Source organism: Biomphalaria glabrata, chromosome 3 (assembly GCF_947242115.1).
Source record: "Biomphalaria glabrata chromosome 3, xgBioGlab47.1, whole genome shotgun sequence".
Lineage (NCBI taxonomy): Eukaryota > Metazoa > Mollusca > Gastropoda > Planorbidae > Biomphalaria > Biomphalaria glabrata.
The window spans coordinates 51679904-51696800 of record NC_074713.1 but is presented as its reverse complement, the minus strand read 5'-3'; the positions used below and the strand labels follow the sequence as shown (position 1 = coordinate 51696800).

Below are 16897 nucleotides of genomic sequence, written 5' to 3'. Positions count from 1 at the left end.
TTACACGGATGGCTCACCCCATAAAGCCACCACAAATGGAGGAGCTGGAATACTTATCGAATGGCCAGATGGAGGAAAACTAGAAAAATCCTTTGCAACTGGAGAGCTCTCTGACAGTCACAGAGCAGAAAGGGAAGCACTAGCACTAGCTGCTACCATGCTAGCAAATCATCCAAGTTCCCCTCACAGTCAGATTGTCTTTCTAACAGACGCAAAAACAACCCTCCAAAGCCTGCAAAACTCTGATTCCCCTTATATTAAAAACCTCAGAACAGCACTCACAAAGCTCAACCACAACAGCAAAAAAACTGTTATTCAATGGATACCAGCTCACATACAACTAGCAGGAAATGAGAAGGCTGACACACTCGCCAAGAGTGGGAGAACAAACTCACAAGTAAACTCTGCACTCTATCCAGAAGAAATGAAGAAATTAATTGTAGATAAAATAAATGAGAAATGGACGAGCTCCCATCCAAATCACAAGAAAGATGATGCTTACTATAAGCTATCCCGACAAGACCAACGTCTAATCTTTCGACTCAGGACCGGACACAACAGAATGCGACAACACATGTTCCGGAAGCTCAAAATTGGAACCAGTGAAATCTGCCCATGTGGAGTATCACCAGAAAATGCCGACCACGTCCTCCAAAACTGCTCTCTCTACCAAGAAGCCCGTATAAGACATTGGCCCCAAATCACCCCAATAGAAAGAAAACTATATGGAGAGCTCCCTGATTTGGAAACCACTGCGCAGTTCATCTCATGTATTGGTCTAGTCATATGAACACTCCAACATAACAATGAGAACGATGAAGAAGAAGAAGGTCTGGAATTTTTGTTTTACACTCCAAAACTAAAAAAAAACAACAAGTTTTCAATATCTGAATATTTTGTTTTCAGTGATTGAAGGTTCTTACTAATTTGTGCATGCTGTCTTCCAATCTATGAGAGTTAACCAACCAATGACAGTCTACTAGTCTAATGTTAGTCTACTAGTCTAATGACAGTCTACTAGTCTAATGACAGTCTACTAGTCTAATGACAGTCTACCGATATATGGCAATCTACCAATCTTTTTTTTTTCCTCTTTATATCCCAAGTGTGCTAGTTGTTTTGTTGAATCTGTGATTACATTAGTTGATTGTCATTTCAGCTTAGATTAGAAAGACGTCTGCTTTGGACACCCCCCCCCACCCTTTTCAGAACTTATGGTCTAATGGAACTGTGGTCTTGTAGTCATAAAGAAATGATCTATTCAATTGAACATGTGTACTTTCAGGGCCGGTCAGAGCTATCTACAGTAGATGATAGATTTCCAACAAAAAGCCAATAAACATTTAGATCTGCCGTTTAGATTTACTATCGACTAGCAAAATATCGCTTTAGAAATCTATATGCCAGTGACTATTAAAGTAGGCTAAATAAAGTATTTGAACTCCTGTTTTGGTTATAACTCACCTTATTATTACATTTTTATGAAATGAAAGCTGACAAAACCGTTTTTTTTTTTAATCACGAGTAGGATTGGCGTTTTCCATTTTCAATGATATCCCGAAATGACAATTTTGTATATTTTTCAGGATATTTGTATGTTTTTCAGAAGATTTTAATATTTCAGGAGTTTTTCATGACTTTCTCGTATACTTTGCAATTTCTGGAGATTCCCAGGAACTCCTGGAAAATCAGGAGGCCGCGGTAACCCTTTAATAATTAGTTGAAATGGTTAATTTAATAATTTACACCTTGAATTAGCGAGAGGCCTATAAAAGTGCGGGGCCCACTGCGGCTGCATAGGTTGCAGTGGCCTAAGGCCGTCCTTGAGTACTTTTATTGTACATAGTGTGAATAGGACAAATATTAAAAGCATATTAAAGACTATATTATTCATTTGATTTTGAGTTGATGTTTCATTATTTTGAACTAAACTTCACTAAGATACAAAAATCTTTGAAAGAGGTCTACCATTAGCAGAGGTTTAAACTCTACTAAACATTCATGAAATAATAATAATAATCTTTATTATCCGTATGGAAATTTGTCTAAATAGAATATTTAGCTATTAAACATTTTGTGAAGACTTAGATAAAGAAAAATAAAGATTAGAAGACATCAATTGACGTCATCAGAAATTGAGATCCTCATATAATTTTACTAATGACCTTTTTCCGAGGGGGATAACTACTTAAATGTGTTTCATCAAAAGTGATTTAAGAGAATTTAGAGAAATAGGTTTTAGCATAGACATATAGATCTAAATATAGACTGGCCGATAAAAGAGTTTTATGAAGCGAAAATTTGTGACTCGCAATTTTGTGTACTTTATTATACAGCATTTATGAGCAGTATAAAAGTTGCGTATTCATATCTATTTCAGCAACACACCTATATATATTGTAAATAAGGAGGCAGTGTAGTTTTGTTAAATCTCTAAGAATGAAGATCATGCAATTTTTCATAATTCGGAAATCCGACAACAATAGATATACATGTTTTCAAGTTACATGAAGTTACTTCCTTCGGCCAGTCTATATTTATTTATGTCTATGACTTTATTATACAGCAGTGTAGTTTTTTTTAAATCTGTAAGACTGAAGATTATGAAACTTTTCAGAATTCGGAAATCCGACAACAATAGATATATCTACATGTTTTCAAATTACATGAAGTTATTTCCTTTTTCCAGTTTATATGTATTTATGTCTATGGGTTGTAAGCCGTATTCAATGCTTACAAATGTAAGGAATTTGTAACAAAGTAGCCCACTGTGTAAATCCATAAATCTCCATAACAGATCAAGTTAAAGATGGGCAGGTCTTCATGAACAACATATAAAAGGTGGCTGCGACTGAGAAGTGACCTCCCTTACACCAGGAATAAAAATAGATTTTCTGAAGATCCAAATAAGGACTTTTAAAGAATTTACATGAAAGACTGTTAACGCAAGTAAAAAATTGGGTCCAATCGCGATGCTTGGCGCCAAAAAAAAAATATTTGAAAATTTCAAGACAATTTCTTTTCAAGGCACATGTGCGATTTCTGAAAATTGAATAGATGCTAAAGCAATATGCTAAGTGGACTAAACAGAATCAAACAATGAACTTTCAGATAGAGAAATCACTAGTGATTAAGATTAGTACAGCGCACGTAGCTTAGATAGTGCAATGTTGAAAGATAACAATTGTGTAGGACTAGTCACTAGAGCTTTTCCGCCAAAGCAGATATTTACATTTTTTTAAATTTCGGAGACCAATCGTTTCTGCGGAATTTCGAAAGAATGCCACCATTAGATGAACTGCTGGTTTAGTCTATGTGGGGCAAGTGACCGAGTGTAAGAGCGTGGTTTGGCTAGTGACAAGTTTTAGGTTTAAGTCTCTTAGAAGTTTTATTTACTTTATTTAATTTCGGAAAAAAAAAACCAAGGAACAAAACTCTAAAATTTGTACTTGCCATTTATTTAGAAGTACTGTCAGTGGCGTAGCAAGACATTTGGGGGCTCGGTGGGCTTGTCATCTTTAGAAACCCCTGCATTTCGACATCATGGCATGAATTAATAAAGATGTGTCTAATGTGTAGAATACATGCAACATTGTAACTAATTTACTTAACAACATAAATAGCCAGATAACGAAATTTTATGTTAAAAAAATTTGACGCTCATTTGGGGGAATTTTCAGATTTGGTCCCCCTCTCTCTCTACCCTAGCTACGCCACTTCAGTGGGTCATTGTGCCTCCCACCCTCCTTTTCACGTCACTCTCTCATCCACTCTTGCACTGGCCTCATGGACAGACAGGTGTCCAGAGGAAACTTGACTACAAAGTCATGAATGATTCAAAGTTTCTTTGTTTACAAGGGCACGACATGGCCTAAATTGTGCCGATGTGCCTAAACCCAAAACTCAAACTTTGCTTACAAGGGCACGACCTGGCCTAAATTGTGCCGATGTGCCTAAGCCCAAAACTCAAAAACTTTGTTTACAAGGGCACGACATGGCCTAAATTGTGCCGATGTGCCTAAGCCCAAAACTCAAAACTTTTTTTACAAGGGCACGACATGGCCTAAATTGTGCCGATGTGCCTAAACCCAAAACTCAAACTATGTTTACAAGGGCACGACATGGCCTAAATTGTACCGATGTGCCTAAGCCCAAAACTCAAAAACTTTGTTTACAAGGGCACGACATGGCCTAAATTGTGCCGATGTGCCTAAACTCAAAACTTTGTTTACAAGGGCACGACATGGCCTAAATTGTGCCGATGTGCCTAAACCCAAAACTTTGTTTACAAGGGCACGACATGGCCTAAATTGTGCCGATGTGCCTAAACCCAAACTTTGTTTACAAGGGCACGACATGGCCTAAATTGTGCCGATGTGCCTAAACCCAAAATTCAAACTTTGTTTACAAGGGCACGACATGGCCTAAATTGTACCGATGTGCCTAAACCCAAAACTAAAACTTTGTTTACAAGGGTACGACATGGCCTAAATTGTGCCGATGTGCCTAAACCCAAAACTCAAACTATGTTTACAAGGGCACGACATGGCCTAAATTGTGCCGATGTGCCTAAACCCAAAACTCAAAACTTTGTTTACAAGGGCACGACATGGCCTAAATTGTACCGATGTGCCTAAACCCAAAACTAAAACTTTGTTTACAAGGGTACGACATGGCCTAAATTGTGCCGATGTGCCTAAACCCAAAACTCAAACTATGTTTACAAGGGCACGACATGGCCTAAATTGTACCGATGTGCCTAAACCCAAAACTAAAACTTTGTTTACAAGGGTACGACATGGCCTAAATTGTGCCGATGTGCCTAAACCCAAAACTCAAACTATGTTTACAAGGGCACGACATGGCCTAAATTGTACCGATGTGCCTAAGCCCAAAACTCAAAAACTTTGTTTACAAGGGCACGACATGGCCTAAATTGTGCCGATGTGCCTAAACTCAAAACTTTGTTTACAAGGGCACGACATGGCCTAAATTGTGCCGATGTGCCTAAACCCAAAACTTTGTTTACAAGGGCACGACATGGCCTAAATTGTGCCGATGTGCCTAAACCCAAACTTTGTTTACAAGGGCACGACATGGCCTAAATTGTGCCGATGTGCCTAAACCCAAAATTCAAACTTTGTTTACAAGGGCACGACATGGCCTAAATTGTACCGATGTGCCTAAACCCAAAACTAAAACTTTGTTTACAAGGGTACGACATGGCCTAAATTGTGCCGATGTGCCTAAACCCAAAACTCAAACTATGTTTACAAGGGCACGACATGGCCTAAATTGTGCCGATGTGCCTAAACCCAAAACTTTGTTTACAAGGGCACGACATGGCCTAAATTGTACCGATGTGCCTAAACCCAAAACTAAAACTTTGTTTACAAGGGTACGACATGGCCTAAATTGTGCCGATGTGCCTAAACCCAAAACTCAAACTATGTTTACAAGGGCACGACATGGCCTAAATTGTGCCGATGTGCCTAAACCCAAAACTCAAAACTTTGTTTACAAGGGCACGACATGGCCTAAATTGTGCCGATGTGTCTAAACCCAAAACTCAAACTATGTTTACAAGGGCACGACATGGCTTAAATTGTGCCGATGTGCCTAAACCCAAAACTCAAATTTTGTTTACAAGGGCACGACATGGCCTAAATTGTGCCGATGTGCCTAAACCCAACACTCTGTCTACAGTGTTTCAAGTGACGTAGAGCCGAAACAAGAACCTAAAGCACAAATACAGAAATGGAAAGGTTCGGTCTCCCACCCACTGTTCGTTATTATCTCCCCCATCGATTATTCTTCTTCGTTCTCATTCTTATGTTGGAGCGTTCAGATGACTAGACCAGTGATGCCCAATCTAATTCAACCCGCGGGCCAATTTAATTTCCAACACTCGTGTCGCGGGCCACAAAGTAAGGTACAAAAACGAAATGAAATTAACCTAAAACAATTTTAATTGAAACCTGCGGATCTAGTACCTACTACTTGCTGTACTCACATTAATTGATGGCATATCTGAAAGATTTCTTTTTTTTTTTTTCTAAGCCTAAAAAAAAATGGCTTCATTTCTCTACTAAAATGTGAGAAAACTTATAGCTTACTAGCCAACGACTCATTTTCTAATCTCGTTTTCATAAATGTTCCCATCGACCCTCCTATTTCTACCCGTGGTTTAAAAATCTTTTTTATTTGCGGCTCAAAACAAGAATGCCGTAATAGGCCTACTTGTTTTATTTTACCGTTTATATTTAGTTTAAAAAAACAAACCTGCCACACTTTCTTTGCAAATCAAATATGTTGGCTAACTATCGTGTTCGAAAATATAATAAAAAATATTCGTTCACTTTTCCTGGTAGAATCTAAATTCCACTTGTAGTTACTCCCAACGCTCACATTTCATAAACGTACAAATGTTAAAGGTCATGGTGCCAATCCATAATGTAGGTAAGATACATTTTTAAATCTTTTTTTGTGGGGAAATAAAAAAAAGGGTGGGGGGGGGGGGATTTTCTACTTTTTGCCAACGTTTAAACAGGCCGGATGAAAACCTAGTAGCGGGCCGGATTTGGCCCGCGTGCCATATTTTGGGCATCACTGGACTAGACCAATATATGAGATGAACTGCGCAGAGGTTTCCAAATCAGGGAGCTCTCCATATAGTTTTCTTTCTATTGGGGTGTTTTTGGGGCCAGTGTCTTATACGGGCCTCTTTGTAAAGAGAGCATCTCTATCTTTCTCTCTATTTGTCTCTCTTTCTCTTTCTCTCTCAATACATTTTTCTCTGTTTATTTCTTCTTCTTCGTTCTCATTGTTATGTTGGAGCGTTCAGATAACTAGACCAATACATGAGATAAACTGCGCAGATGACTGCCTGGTCGTGCGGTTTGCGCGCTGGACTGTCGTTCGGATTTATCGACGGTCGAGGGTTCAAACCCTGCCCGCTACCATTCCCCGTCGTCCTGCGGGAGGTTTGGACTAGGAAGTAAACTATCTTCAACTCTGAAGGAACATCCGAAACATGTAAAACATTTTACAAAAAAACACTATTGATGAAAGAGAGTGACTATTTGAAAGGAAAGCATAGATATTCATTCTTATCTTATCTTATATATTACAGACGTTACTTCAATAAAGAAGATAATTACGCCCTACGTATTTAATGTGTCAATCTAGTAATGCTTGTTAATCAATGACTTAAATAAACTCTACTAAGTCGTTGTTTTTTTTTCTGGCTGATTCAGGCAACCACATTCCATTCTCTAACGGCACTAGGGAAGAATGAGCACTTGTATGAATTTGTTCTAGCGTATGGAACAAGAAATGTGCCTCTATCTTTGTGATCATCTGAAAAACATTTAAGGAAACAGTGTCAGTGTTAACTAATCGAAAAAAAGAAGGAGGGGGGGGGGGGAGAAGCGATATAAAATCTTTTGGATTGTCCAAGATTTAATCCTGAGACTTACGTTTCGGGATCTCATGCTCTACCTCTCGCGTGTCGTCATGTTTTTTTTTTATTCAACTCAGAAATTATGGGATGGCACAGAACAGAACGGAAGTCTGGTGCTACGCTACGTGAGTCCTGATGGGGAGGAGAATTACCCGGGGGAGTTGAGTGTCACTGTCACCTACAGCTTTGATGATGACAACACAATGACCATAGACTACAAGGCAACTACAACCAAACCCACAGCCGTTAACTTATCAAACCATGCTTTCTATAATCTAGCTGGACATGTGAGTAGTATCAAACCATGCTTTCTATAATCTAGCTGGACATGTGAGTAGTATCAAGTCATGTTTTCTATAATCTAGCTGGACATGTGAGTAGTATCAAGTCATGCTTTCTATAATCTAGCTGGACATGTGAGTAGTATCAAGTCATGCTTTCTATAATCTAGCTGGACATGTGAGTAGTATCAAGTCATGCTTTCTATAATCTAGCTGGACATGTGAGTAGTATCAAGTCATGCTTTCTATAATCTAGCTGGACATGTGAGTAGTATCAAGTCATGCTTTCTATAATCTAGCTGGACATGTGAGTAGTATCAAGTCATGATTTCCATAATATAGCTTGACATGTGAGTAGAATCAAGTCATGATTTCCATAATATAGCTTGACATGTGAGTAGAATCAAGTCATGATTTCCATAATCTAGCTGGACTTGTGAATAGTATCAAGTCATGCTTTCTATAATCTAGCTGGACATGTACAAGTCATGCTTTCTATAATCTAGCTGGACATGTGAATAGTATCAAGTCATGCTTTCTATAATCTAGCTGGACATGTAAGTCATATCAAGTCATGCTTTCTATAATCTAGCTGGACATGTAAGTCATATCAAGTCATGCTTTCTATAATCTAGCTGGACATGTAAGTGCTTATCAAGTCAAGCTTTGTGTAATTTAGCTGGACAATACTAGACATGCAAGTCATATCAAGTCATATTTTTTTTTTAAATTTAGCTGGACAATCTGGACATGTAAGTGCTTATCAAGTCATGCTTTCTATACATGTAAGGATATTGTTCAACGATCTAATTGCCAAAGGAACAAAAAGTATTTTGTGTCTATTTTATTTTTTGTGATGGGTGTCTGTATCTTCTTTATGAAGGTAAAAAAAAGGTTAAAATCATGAAAAGAGGGTATTTCTTTAATGCTTAAAATATATCTTTCATTTAGAGATTATTAAAATATTTTTAGCTAAAGTTTAGAGGTGCTTAAGTGTGACAAATCAATTATTATTTTGTTTCAGGGAGCTGGCCACATTAGAGATCATATTGTCATGATTAAAGCTACACATTATCTACCCGTGGATGACGTCTATATTCCAACTGGTAAGATTTACTTCCCATGAAAACTGTAAATCTAGACTGACCAAGATCGTCGCTCTCTTCCAATTAATTCATCACTCTCTTCCAATCAATTCATCACTCTCTTCCAATCAATTCATCTTTCTCTTCCAATCAGTTCATCTATCTCTTCCAATCAATTCATCTATCTATTCCAACCATTTCATCAGTCTCTTGAAATCAATTCATCATTCTCTTTAAATCAATTCATCTATCTCTTCCAATTCTATTCATCACTCTCTTCCAATCAATTCATCTATCACTTCCAATTCTATTCATCACTCTCTTCCAATCAATTCATCACTCTCTTCCAATCAAATCATTGCTCTCTTCCAATCAATTCATTGCTCTCTTCCAATCAATTCATTGCTCTTTTCCAATCAATTCACCTATCTCTTCCAATTCTATTCATCTATCTCTTCTAATCAATTCATCTATCTCTTCCAATCAATTCATCTATCTCTTCCAATCAATTCATTGCTCTTTTCCAATCAATTCATCTATCTTTTCCAATCAATTCATCTATCTCTTCCAATCAATTCATTGCTCTTTTCCAATCAATTCATCTATCTTTTCCAACCAATTTATTTATCTCTTCCAATCAATTCATCTATGTCTTCCAATCAATTCATTTATCTTTTCCATCATCTATCTCTTCCAATCAATTTATTTATCACTTCCAATTCTATTCATCACTCTCTTCCAATTCTATTCATCACTCTCTTCCAATTCTATTCATCACTCTCTTCCAATCAATTCATCTATCACTTCCAATTCTATTCATCACTCTCTTCCAATCAATTCATCACTCTCTTCCAATCAATTCATCACTCTCTTCCAATCAAATCATTGCTCTCTTCCAATCAATTCATTGCTCTCTTCCAATCAATTCATTGCTCTCTTCCAATCAATTCATTGCTCTCTTCCAATCAATTCATTGCTCTCTTCCAATCAATTCATTGCTCTCTTCCAATCAATTTTTTTAAAATGTTGATAATTCTACTTACAAGATGTAAGAAAAGCAAGCACAGAACATATAAAACGTTTATTTTAAGATACTAAAACTGTTTAGAAAGTAAATGTTAGTTTTTCACATACGATAATTTCAACACGCTGTATGTAGGCAGTTCAGCCATTTATTCTCGATAACCTGACGTACACAAGGTCGCTATTGCTATCCTAGGATAGACCAATCAGAACGCAGCATTTATAAGCGGGTCTATATTTACACCAAAACTAATCAAAAAGAGTACGTAAGTTTCTAAATATAGCGAAAATGTGCTAATAAAAGATTAGGAAGTGATGCCAAATCTTAAAAGACCTTTGGACGCTGAACAAATTGATACCAAATATGACTATTTTATTTTCAATGCACAAAAATTATTAAACCTGTAACTATGGAGAATTTTTGCATTTTCTTATAAAATCGTCATTAATATACACCCGAAACATGTAAAAAAATATGTTTTAAAGCATTATTTTAAAAAAATTAAAGTACTTATCAAGTAAATAAATGGATAAGCTATCTAAATATGTTTAAATCTAAAAATCGATTTTTGGGTCCAAAATTTAGATTTCCAAAGGTAATCCTCCCCTTAAACCATCACTTGACCCCAGCGCAGCTAAGAAGGTTTTGAAATTAAAACCCTCTCCAAGGGGTTTTTGAAGTTAAAACCTCCTTTCTATAAAACAGCGGTTCTCAACCTTTTAAGCTCGACGACCCTTTTTACAATCCCCCACTCAGCCGCGACCCCCACCCCCACACACATACGACAATAGAAGAGTAGACAATAACAATCCATATTTTCGATGGTCTTAGGCGACCCAGGGCAAATGATCAATCGACCCCCAAGGGGGTCGCGACCCACATGTTGAGAACCCCTGCTATAAAACAAAATAATAATACAAATGACGGTCACCAAATTCCACGAGCGTAGGGATTTTTAAATTATAAACAAATTAAACATCAACTGAACATGCTTTCCTTAGTAAACATTAAACAGTTCTTAATGGAAACTTTCGAACATTATAGCCACATATAGTGGTAGTTTCCTGAGGACGACTAATGAAAAAAAAAAAAAGCAACTTTATGAAAAGTATTTTGATCGGCAAAAAAACTTGAAAAGAAATTTTATCTTAAAATAAAAAAAAAATATACAATAACTGTGGAAAATACAAACTCTAAGTTTCCTTTACAAGATTTCAAATTTGAAAACTTATAAATAACTTAAAACTCAGTATCTTTTGCGACTTCGTTTTCAATGGACAGAATTGCTTCATTTGAAATTCGTTTTCCAAAAGTTATTAACAGTTGTTTATTAACTTAAGTTTTGTAAAGCTTCTTTCACATGACGCCATGTAGACATGCATTTGGCAAGAAACAGTTATAGGCTTAGGAGGCGTGTTGGCTTAGCGGTAAAGCGCTTGACTTCCGAACCGGGGTACGGGGTTCAAATCCTGGTGAAGACTGGGATATTCGGGCGCCTCTGAGTCCACCCAGCTCTTATGGGTACCTGACATTAGTTGGGGAAAAGTAAAGGCGGTTGGTCGTTGTGCTGGCCACATGACACCCTCGTTAACCGCAGGCCACAGAACCAGATGACCTTTACATCATCTGCCCTATAGACCACAAGGTCTGAAAGGGGAACTTTAAAGGCTTAAAGCAAAGCCTGGTAGAAATTCGTTGAAGTCCTTCAAAATGAAACTTGCTGCCTGGAGATGTATTCTAGTTTTGGTATGTCTGTTCAAATATCTTGTCGCTGGCTTAGTATAAAAGAGATAGATGCACTCAGCATTAACCTCTTGCTCTCTATCTGAATAGTGAATCCGGCATCTTGAGATTACTTTCCTGACATTTTCATATTGCCAAAACCTATTTTTCTGTTGCCATAACATGCTAGTTTGATTTGACCAAAGTTATTTCAATAACATTTTTAGCTAACTTTTCACACATTTCATACAGAAAATGTTTAAACCAACTTAGCCACCACTTAGCCAAGAATTAACACTTTAATTTGAAGGTACTCTTTTGTTTAGTTTACCTCCGTACATCTGCCAACAAGAAAGTCAAGCAATGAAAGGTATGCATGTATTCACTGACAGCTGGCAGTTGTCTTTGCGCCGCTCCTTTAGTGTTAGTATATTTAGAGTGACGGCAAAGATTTTCGCTGTCACGCTTTCATCAAATCGTTCCTTCATGGGTCTAACAGAAACACGACGACACACCATATATATGGCGGGGGGGGGGGGGAGAAAGAAAATCCCACTCCACGAAAAAAATCCTGGCTACGCCCATGTACACGACGTAATGCATTGTATACTTTTATGAAGCGCTAGACGGCATCCCTGACTGATCTCCACACATCACCTGACTGATCTCCACTGGCTCCACACATCACCTGACTGATCTCCACTGGCTCCACACATCACCTGACTGATCTCCACTGGCTCCACACATCACCTGACTGATCTCCACTGGCTCCACACATCACCTGACTGATCTCCACTGGCTCCACACATCACCTGACATTTCCAGGACATCGAGACTTCCGGCGTCAAAAAATATATTAAATACAAGTTAAATGCGAATGTTTTTTTTTAAAGTTAAAGTGCGAGTCTAAGAAACATATTCATTATGCGGCACATTATGCCATATTATCCTTGCGTTGAGAGGTATCAAACTTAGATACAAACGTATGTGCAACGCGTACCCCCTACAAACTCTTCTAGTATCCCTGGGGTACGCGTATCCCATTTTGGGAAACACTGATGTAGGGCATGCGCGTCAGGGTATAAAGAGATGTGTAAACAGGAAGTTTATCTAAACAGCACATTCTCGAAGATTCGAGGGAGTGAATTAGAAATGAACAGTTTTTAATATTATTTCAGGATTAAGAGAATTCGTTTTAAAAAACTAAAAATAAGGGAGACTACCTTATTTTGGGCTCCACAAATAAGTCTGCTCATGTAATAAGTTTTAAGCTTTATGTTAAGCTTAGTTTTGCGTTTTCTTATTGAATTTGGATTATAATGCGTATCATCTCGTATTTGTGTTCAATTTCTTTTCATGATTGCTACTTCAGGATTAAAAATGAATTCTTTAATTTCCTCACCTAACAAAATATCTCTGAAACTTACACTACGATGTGTACTTCCTAAAATTACAAAGTACTATAAAAGCACACTGTATAGTTACAATATACTGGCAATGTCATTAATATTAATAAGTATGAATCGTGCACTTATTATCCACAGGCGAGATCAGGCCTGTAGCAGGCACAGACTATGATTTGACTTCGCCAGTGTGTCTTGGTGACCGTCTGGACAAAGTCAGAGGTGGACAGGGATTCGACACAAATTTCTGTTTGGACAATAATGGAAAACATGAGATGGTCATGAGGTAACTTGGCTTTGATCATCTGTAAGTTAGGTCATAAGATAACCTGGCTTTGAATGTTTGTATTTATGGTCATGAGGTCGCTTGGCTTTGAATGTTTGTACAGTAGGTAATGAGGTAACTTGGCTATGAATGTTTGTACAGTAGGTAATGAGGTAACTTGGCTTTGAATGTTTGTATGCTTGATCATAAGGTAACTTGGCTATGAATGTTTGTACAGTAGGTAATGAGGTAACTTGGCCTTGAATGTTTGTATGCTTGATCATAAGGTAACTTGGCTTTGAATGTTTGTACAGTAGGTAATGAGGTAACTTAGCTTTGAATGTTTGTACTGTAGGTAATGAGGTAACTTGGCTATGAATGTTTGTACAGTAGGTTATGAGGTAACTTGGCCTTGAATGTTTGTACAGTAGGTAATGAGGTAACTTGGCTTTGAATGTTTGTACAGTAGCTAATGAGGTAACTTGGCTATGAATGTTTGTACAGTAGGTAATGAGGTAACTTGGCCTTGAATGTTTGTACAGTAGGTAATGAGGTAACTTGGCTTTGAATGTTTGTACAGTAGGTAATGAGGTAACTTGGCCTTGAATGTTTGTATATTTCACTTGACTTCTAACCCTAGCCAAACTTTTTATCCGAATATTTAAAAACGAACTATATGCCTTATACTTATACGATTTTATAGCGTCGAAACATTTAAATGTATGTAATAACAGTGAAACATTCAAACTATCCAATAGCGATAAAATATTGATACAATTTAATAGTGGTGAATAATTTAAACTATTAATCGCTGTGAATTATATAATTCATAATGTCGGTTCAAATCATATAATAGCGGTAAAACATTCAAACCGTACAATAGCAATGAAACAATTAACCATATCATAGCATTGAAGTATTAAAAAACATATAATAGCGGAGAAATATTCAAACCATATGATAGCAATAAAATACTCAGACCGCCGTACAATGACAGTGGCTTATCCCATAAACAAGAACTGCATTCGTTGTAAAGGTGACAGTGACTAGGTCAATGACCAAACCGAGATGTAACTTTGTGAGTAACTTAATCTTAAACTTAGTCTAACAAATTAAAATAAACTCACGTACCACCCCATCTAAATTTAGATCAAAATAATACTATTTGTAATAAAAACTATTCTATTTTTAGTTCAAGGGGAAGAAGGATGTGATCGGGTGAAAGGACTTAGATCTAGATCAGTACCATGCCCACCTTTCATTCTACTTCCATTTACAAAGGATTCCGGCTCTCTTTGCCCGATACTTTTTTAATTTAAATTTAATTTGGCAGAGAGGTAGAGGGGACAATGCAACATACTAACAAAATTAATAATATTAATAAGTAACATATTTAACTTTAGATTATTTATAACTCTAACTATTTAGACGAATTTAAAAAAAAACAACTTCTTCGTATGGGAAGAGACAGCGGCACTTGCCCCCCCCCCCTTTTTTTTTTTTTTTTAAATTCATAATAGCCTAAATCTTGAATAAAAAAGTTTTTTTTTTTTTTTTTTTTAATATTTTTGTTATGTTTCTTGTGCTTTTTAGTTATTCCTTACATTCCCAACCAAGATCTAATCTTAGATTTGGCCGCTTCTCTTGTACGTTATTGGGAAATAGCCATTGTAGAAACTTTAATATCTGCATTAGAAAAAAAAAACTACACTTTTTGTTTTATAAGAATATTATTTAAAAAAAAAGAAAACATGATTTATTATGGATCAAGGGTAGGCCTAATCACAGTGAGATAACTTTGGGTAGAGCGTGTCTTAACACAATCACCATAGAATACACATCATCACTTTGTCACATGTAAATTATGAGTGAGTCTGGTGTGAATGTACACTTTGGTTTCTTATAATTATAATGTTTTTTGTTTGGTGAAATGCACACATTGTAAGACAAATTTCCATACGGACAATAAAGATTATTATTATTATAATATTATTATTATTAAAAAAGTCACCAGAAGCCTGACTATAACAGTATTTCGCCGTGAAAGTTATACGTAGTTAGTGGTAATAAAGGGGGTGGGGGTACCTACCGCACCGGCTGACATTAACCAGTGATAGGTGTGTTATCTAACTTCTACTTTACTCTCGATTTTGTTGAACCCACTTGACCTTTGAACTATCATTTGTAGAGTCGACCATCCGCCAAGCGGACGTTACCTCGAAGTGTCTACAGACGAGCCTGGAATAACTTTCTACACCAGCAACGTAATGGCAGACATGAAAGGCAAAGGTGGCGCCACCTACTGCAGATTCTGTGCCTTTGTTATTGAGGCCAACCACCATCCTGACAGTGTCAATAAGGTAGGGTCAGGGTAGGAGTAGTGTTTGACTTCATTGCTAAAGAAATGAAAAATTCCAACCTCAAAACTTACCTCTTTTTCCAGAAATTGTGAGTGACTAGTCAGCATTGATGTGCGTGTGTGCCTCAATAACATTTTTTTGTTTAATGAAAAATTGTTTCCTTGACAGCCACACTTTCCCAGCACTATCCTGAGACCTGGACAAGTGTACACCCAGACAACGTCGTATAAGTTTGGACTACTGTAGACTACCAGGCCGCATGGTTTGTGCCTCGACCTCCTCCCACGAAGGTCCTGAGTTCCAACACTAATCGCCATCATTCCCTTCCCTTTTTTGTAGAAGTTTTGTTCTAGCACGAACCAGTAACCCCAGAGGGCCGAACTGATCTGAAGCATCGTTTGAAACTTTGAAGCCAAATCAAGACAATGTTCAATAGTTTAGGCATCTGCTAAATGACATTTAATTAGTAAATACAGAATACATTTGATAAAAGTACTTTTGTTTTCAGTTAATTAATTCGTTCATTCGTGTGTTTATTTTTCAAGATACGCCTGACCATGGAACTGGAACTATCGGACTTTTCTGTTTTCTCGTAACGATATGTTACGATATAGATATATATATATAGAGGTCTGTGGTGTGAGTGCCAGTGTTGTAGTTCCCTTTTTTTCTCGAAGATTCTGCACTAATGCAGCTAGCAAAGTAGAAGAATAGGAGCTGTCACGGATGAATGTGTGTATAATCTATTTTTAGAATCTGCGCGAATGACCGGAAGTGTGTTGTGTTGTCAGACAAAGACCAGCGTGTGTGATATGCAGTAAAGCTGATTAAAGTTTATGTGTTTGATCTAGTGGTTTCATTGTTTTATTTCGTTAACTAGAACTGAACCAGGGACACCTAGACGTATCGAGACCTAAGGTAGATTCTATCGTTTTATAAGTATAAATATAATTGGAAAGCTGTGACAGGAGCCATTTCTTCCAATGGCTATGTTCAAATGTTGGCATATATCTTCAGACTTTAGATGGAGCTGTTATCAGGCATTCGGAATAAAAATAAATTTTATACAATGGATGATTTGCAGACACCTCGATCTTTATAAAAAAGAAACGAAACAGGAGTGTGTGAGGGGGTGGTGGTGGGTGGTTCTACCGGAATCGTATTTTTATTGAGGGTTTGTATGCAAAATGCTAATCACGGTTTCCCGTTTACTTTCTTCTAGCAATGAAATACATTGAGATAGAAAAAGAAAGTCATAAGGAGAAATGTGCTGGCGTTATAATGGAACGTAAGAA

The 16897-nt window shown here is 37.1% G+C and overlaps 1 protein-coding gene across 1 annotated transcript in view; it reads left to right on the top strand.

The window, feature by feature from the left end:
* The window catches only part of LOC106057219 (galactose mutarotase-like), a 34262-nt gene extending 18165 nt beyond the window's left edge, over positions 1–16097 (top strand). Inside the window, exons 9-13 of the mRNA XM_056023499.1 lie at positions 7410–7749; positions 8768–8849; positions 13119–13263; positions 15431–15602; positions 15771–16097. Of these exons, the coding sequence (XP_055879474.1) occupies positions 7410–7749; positions 8768–8849; positions 13119–13263; positions 15431–15602; positions 15771–15848 (817 nt within the window). The 3' untranslated portion in view covers positions 15849–16097. The remainder of the gene's footprint in view (positions 1–7409; positions 7750–8767; positions 8850–13118; positions 13264–15430; positions 15603–15770) is intronic.
* The last annotated feature ends 800 nt before the right edge of the window (positions 16098–16897 follow it).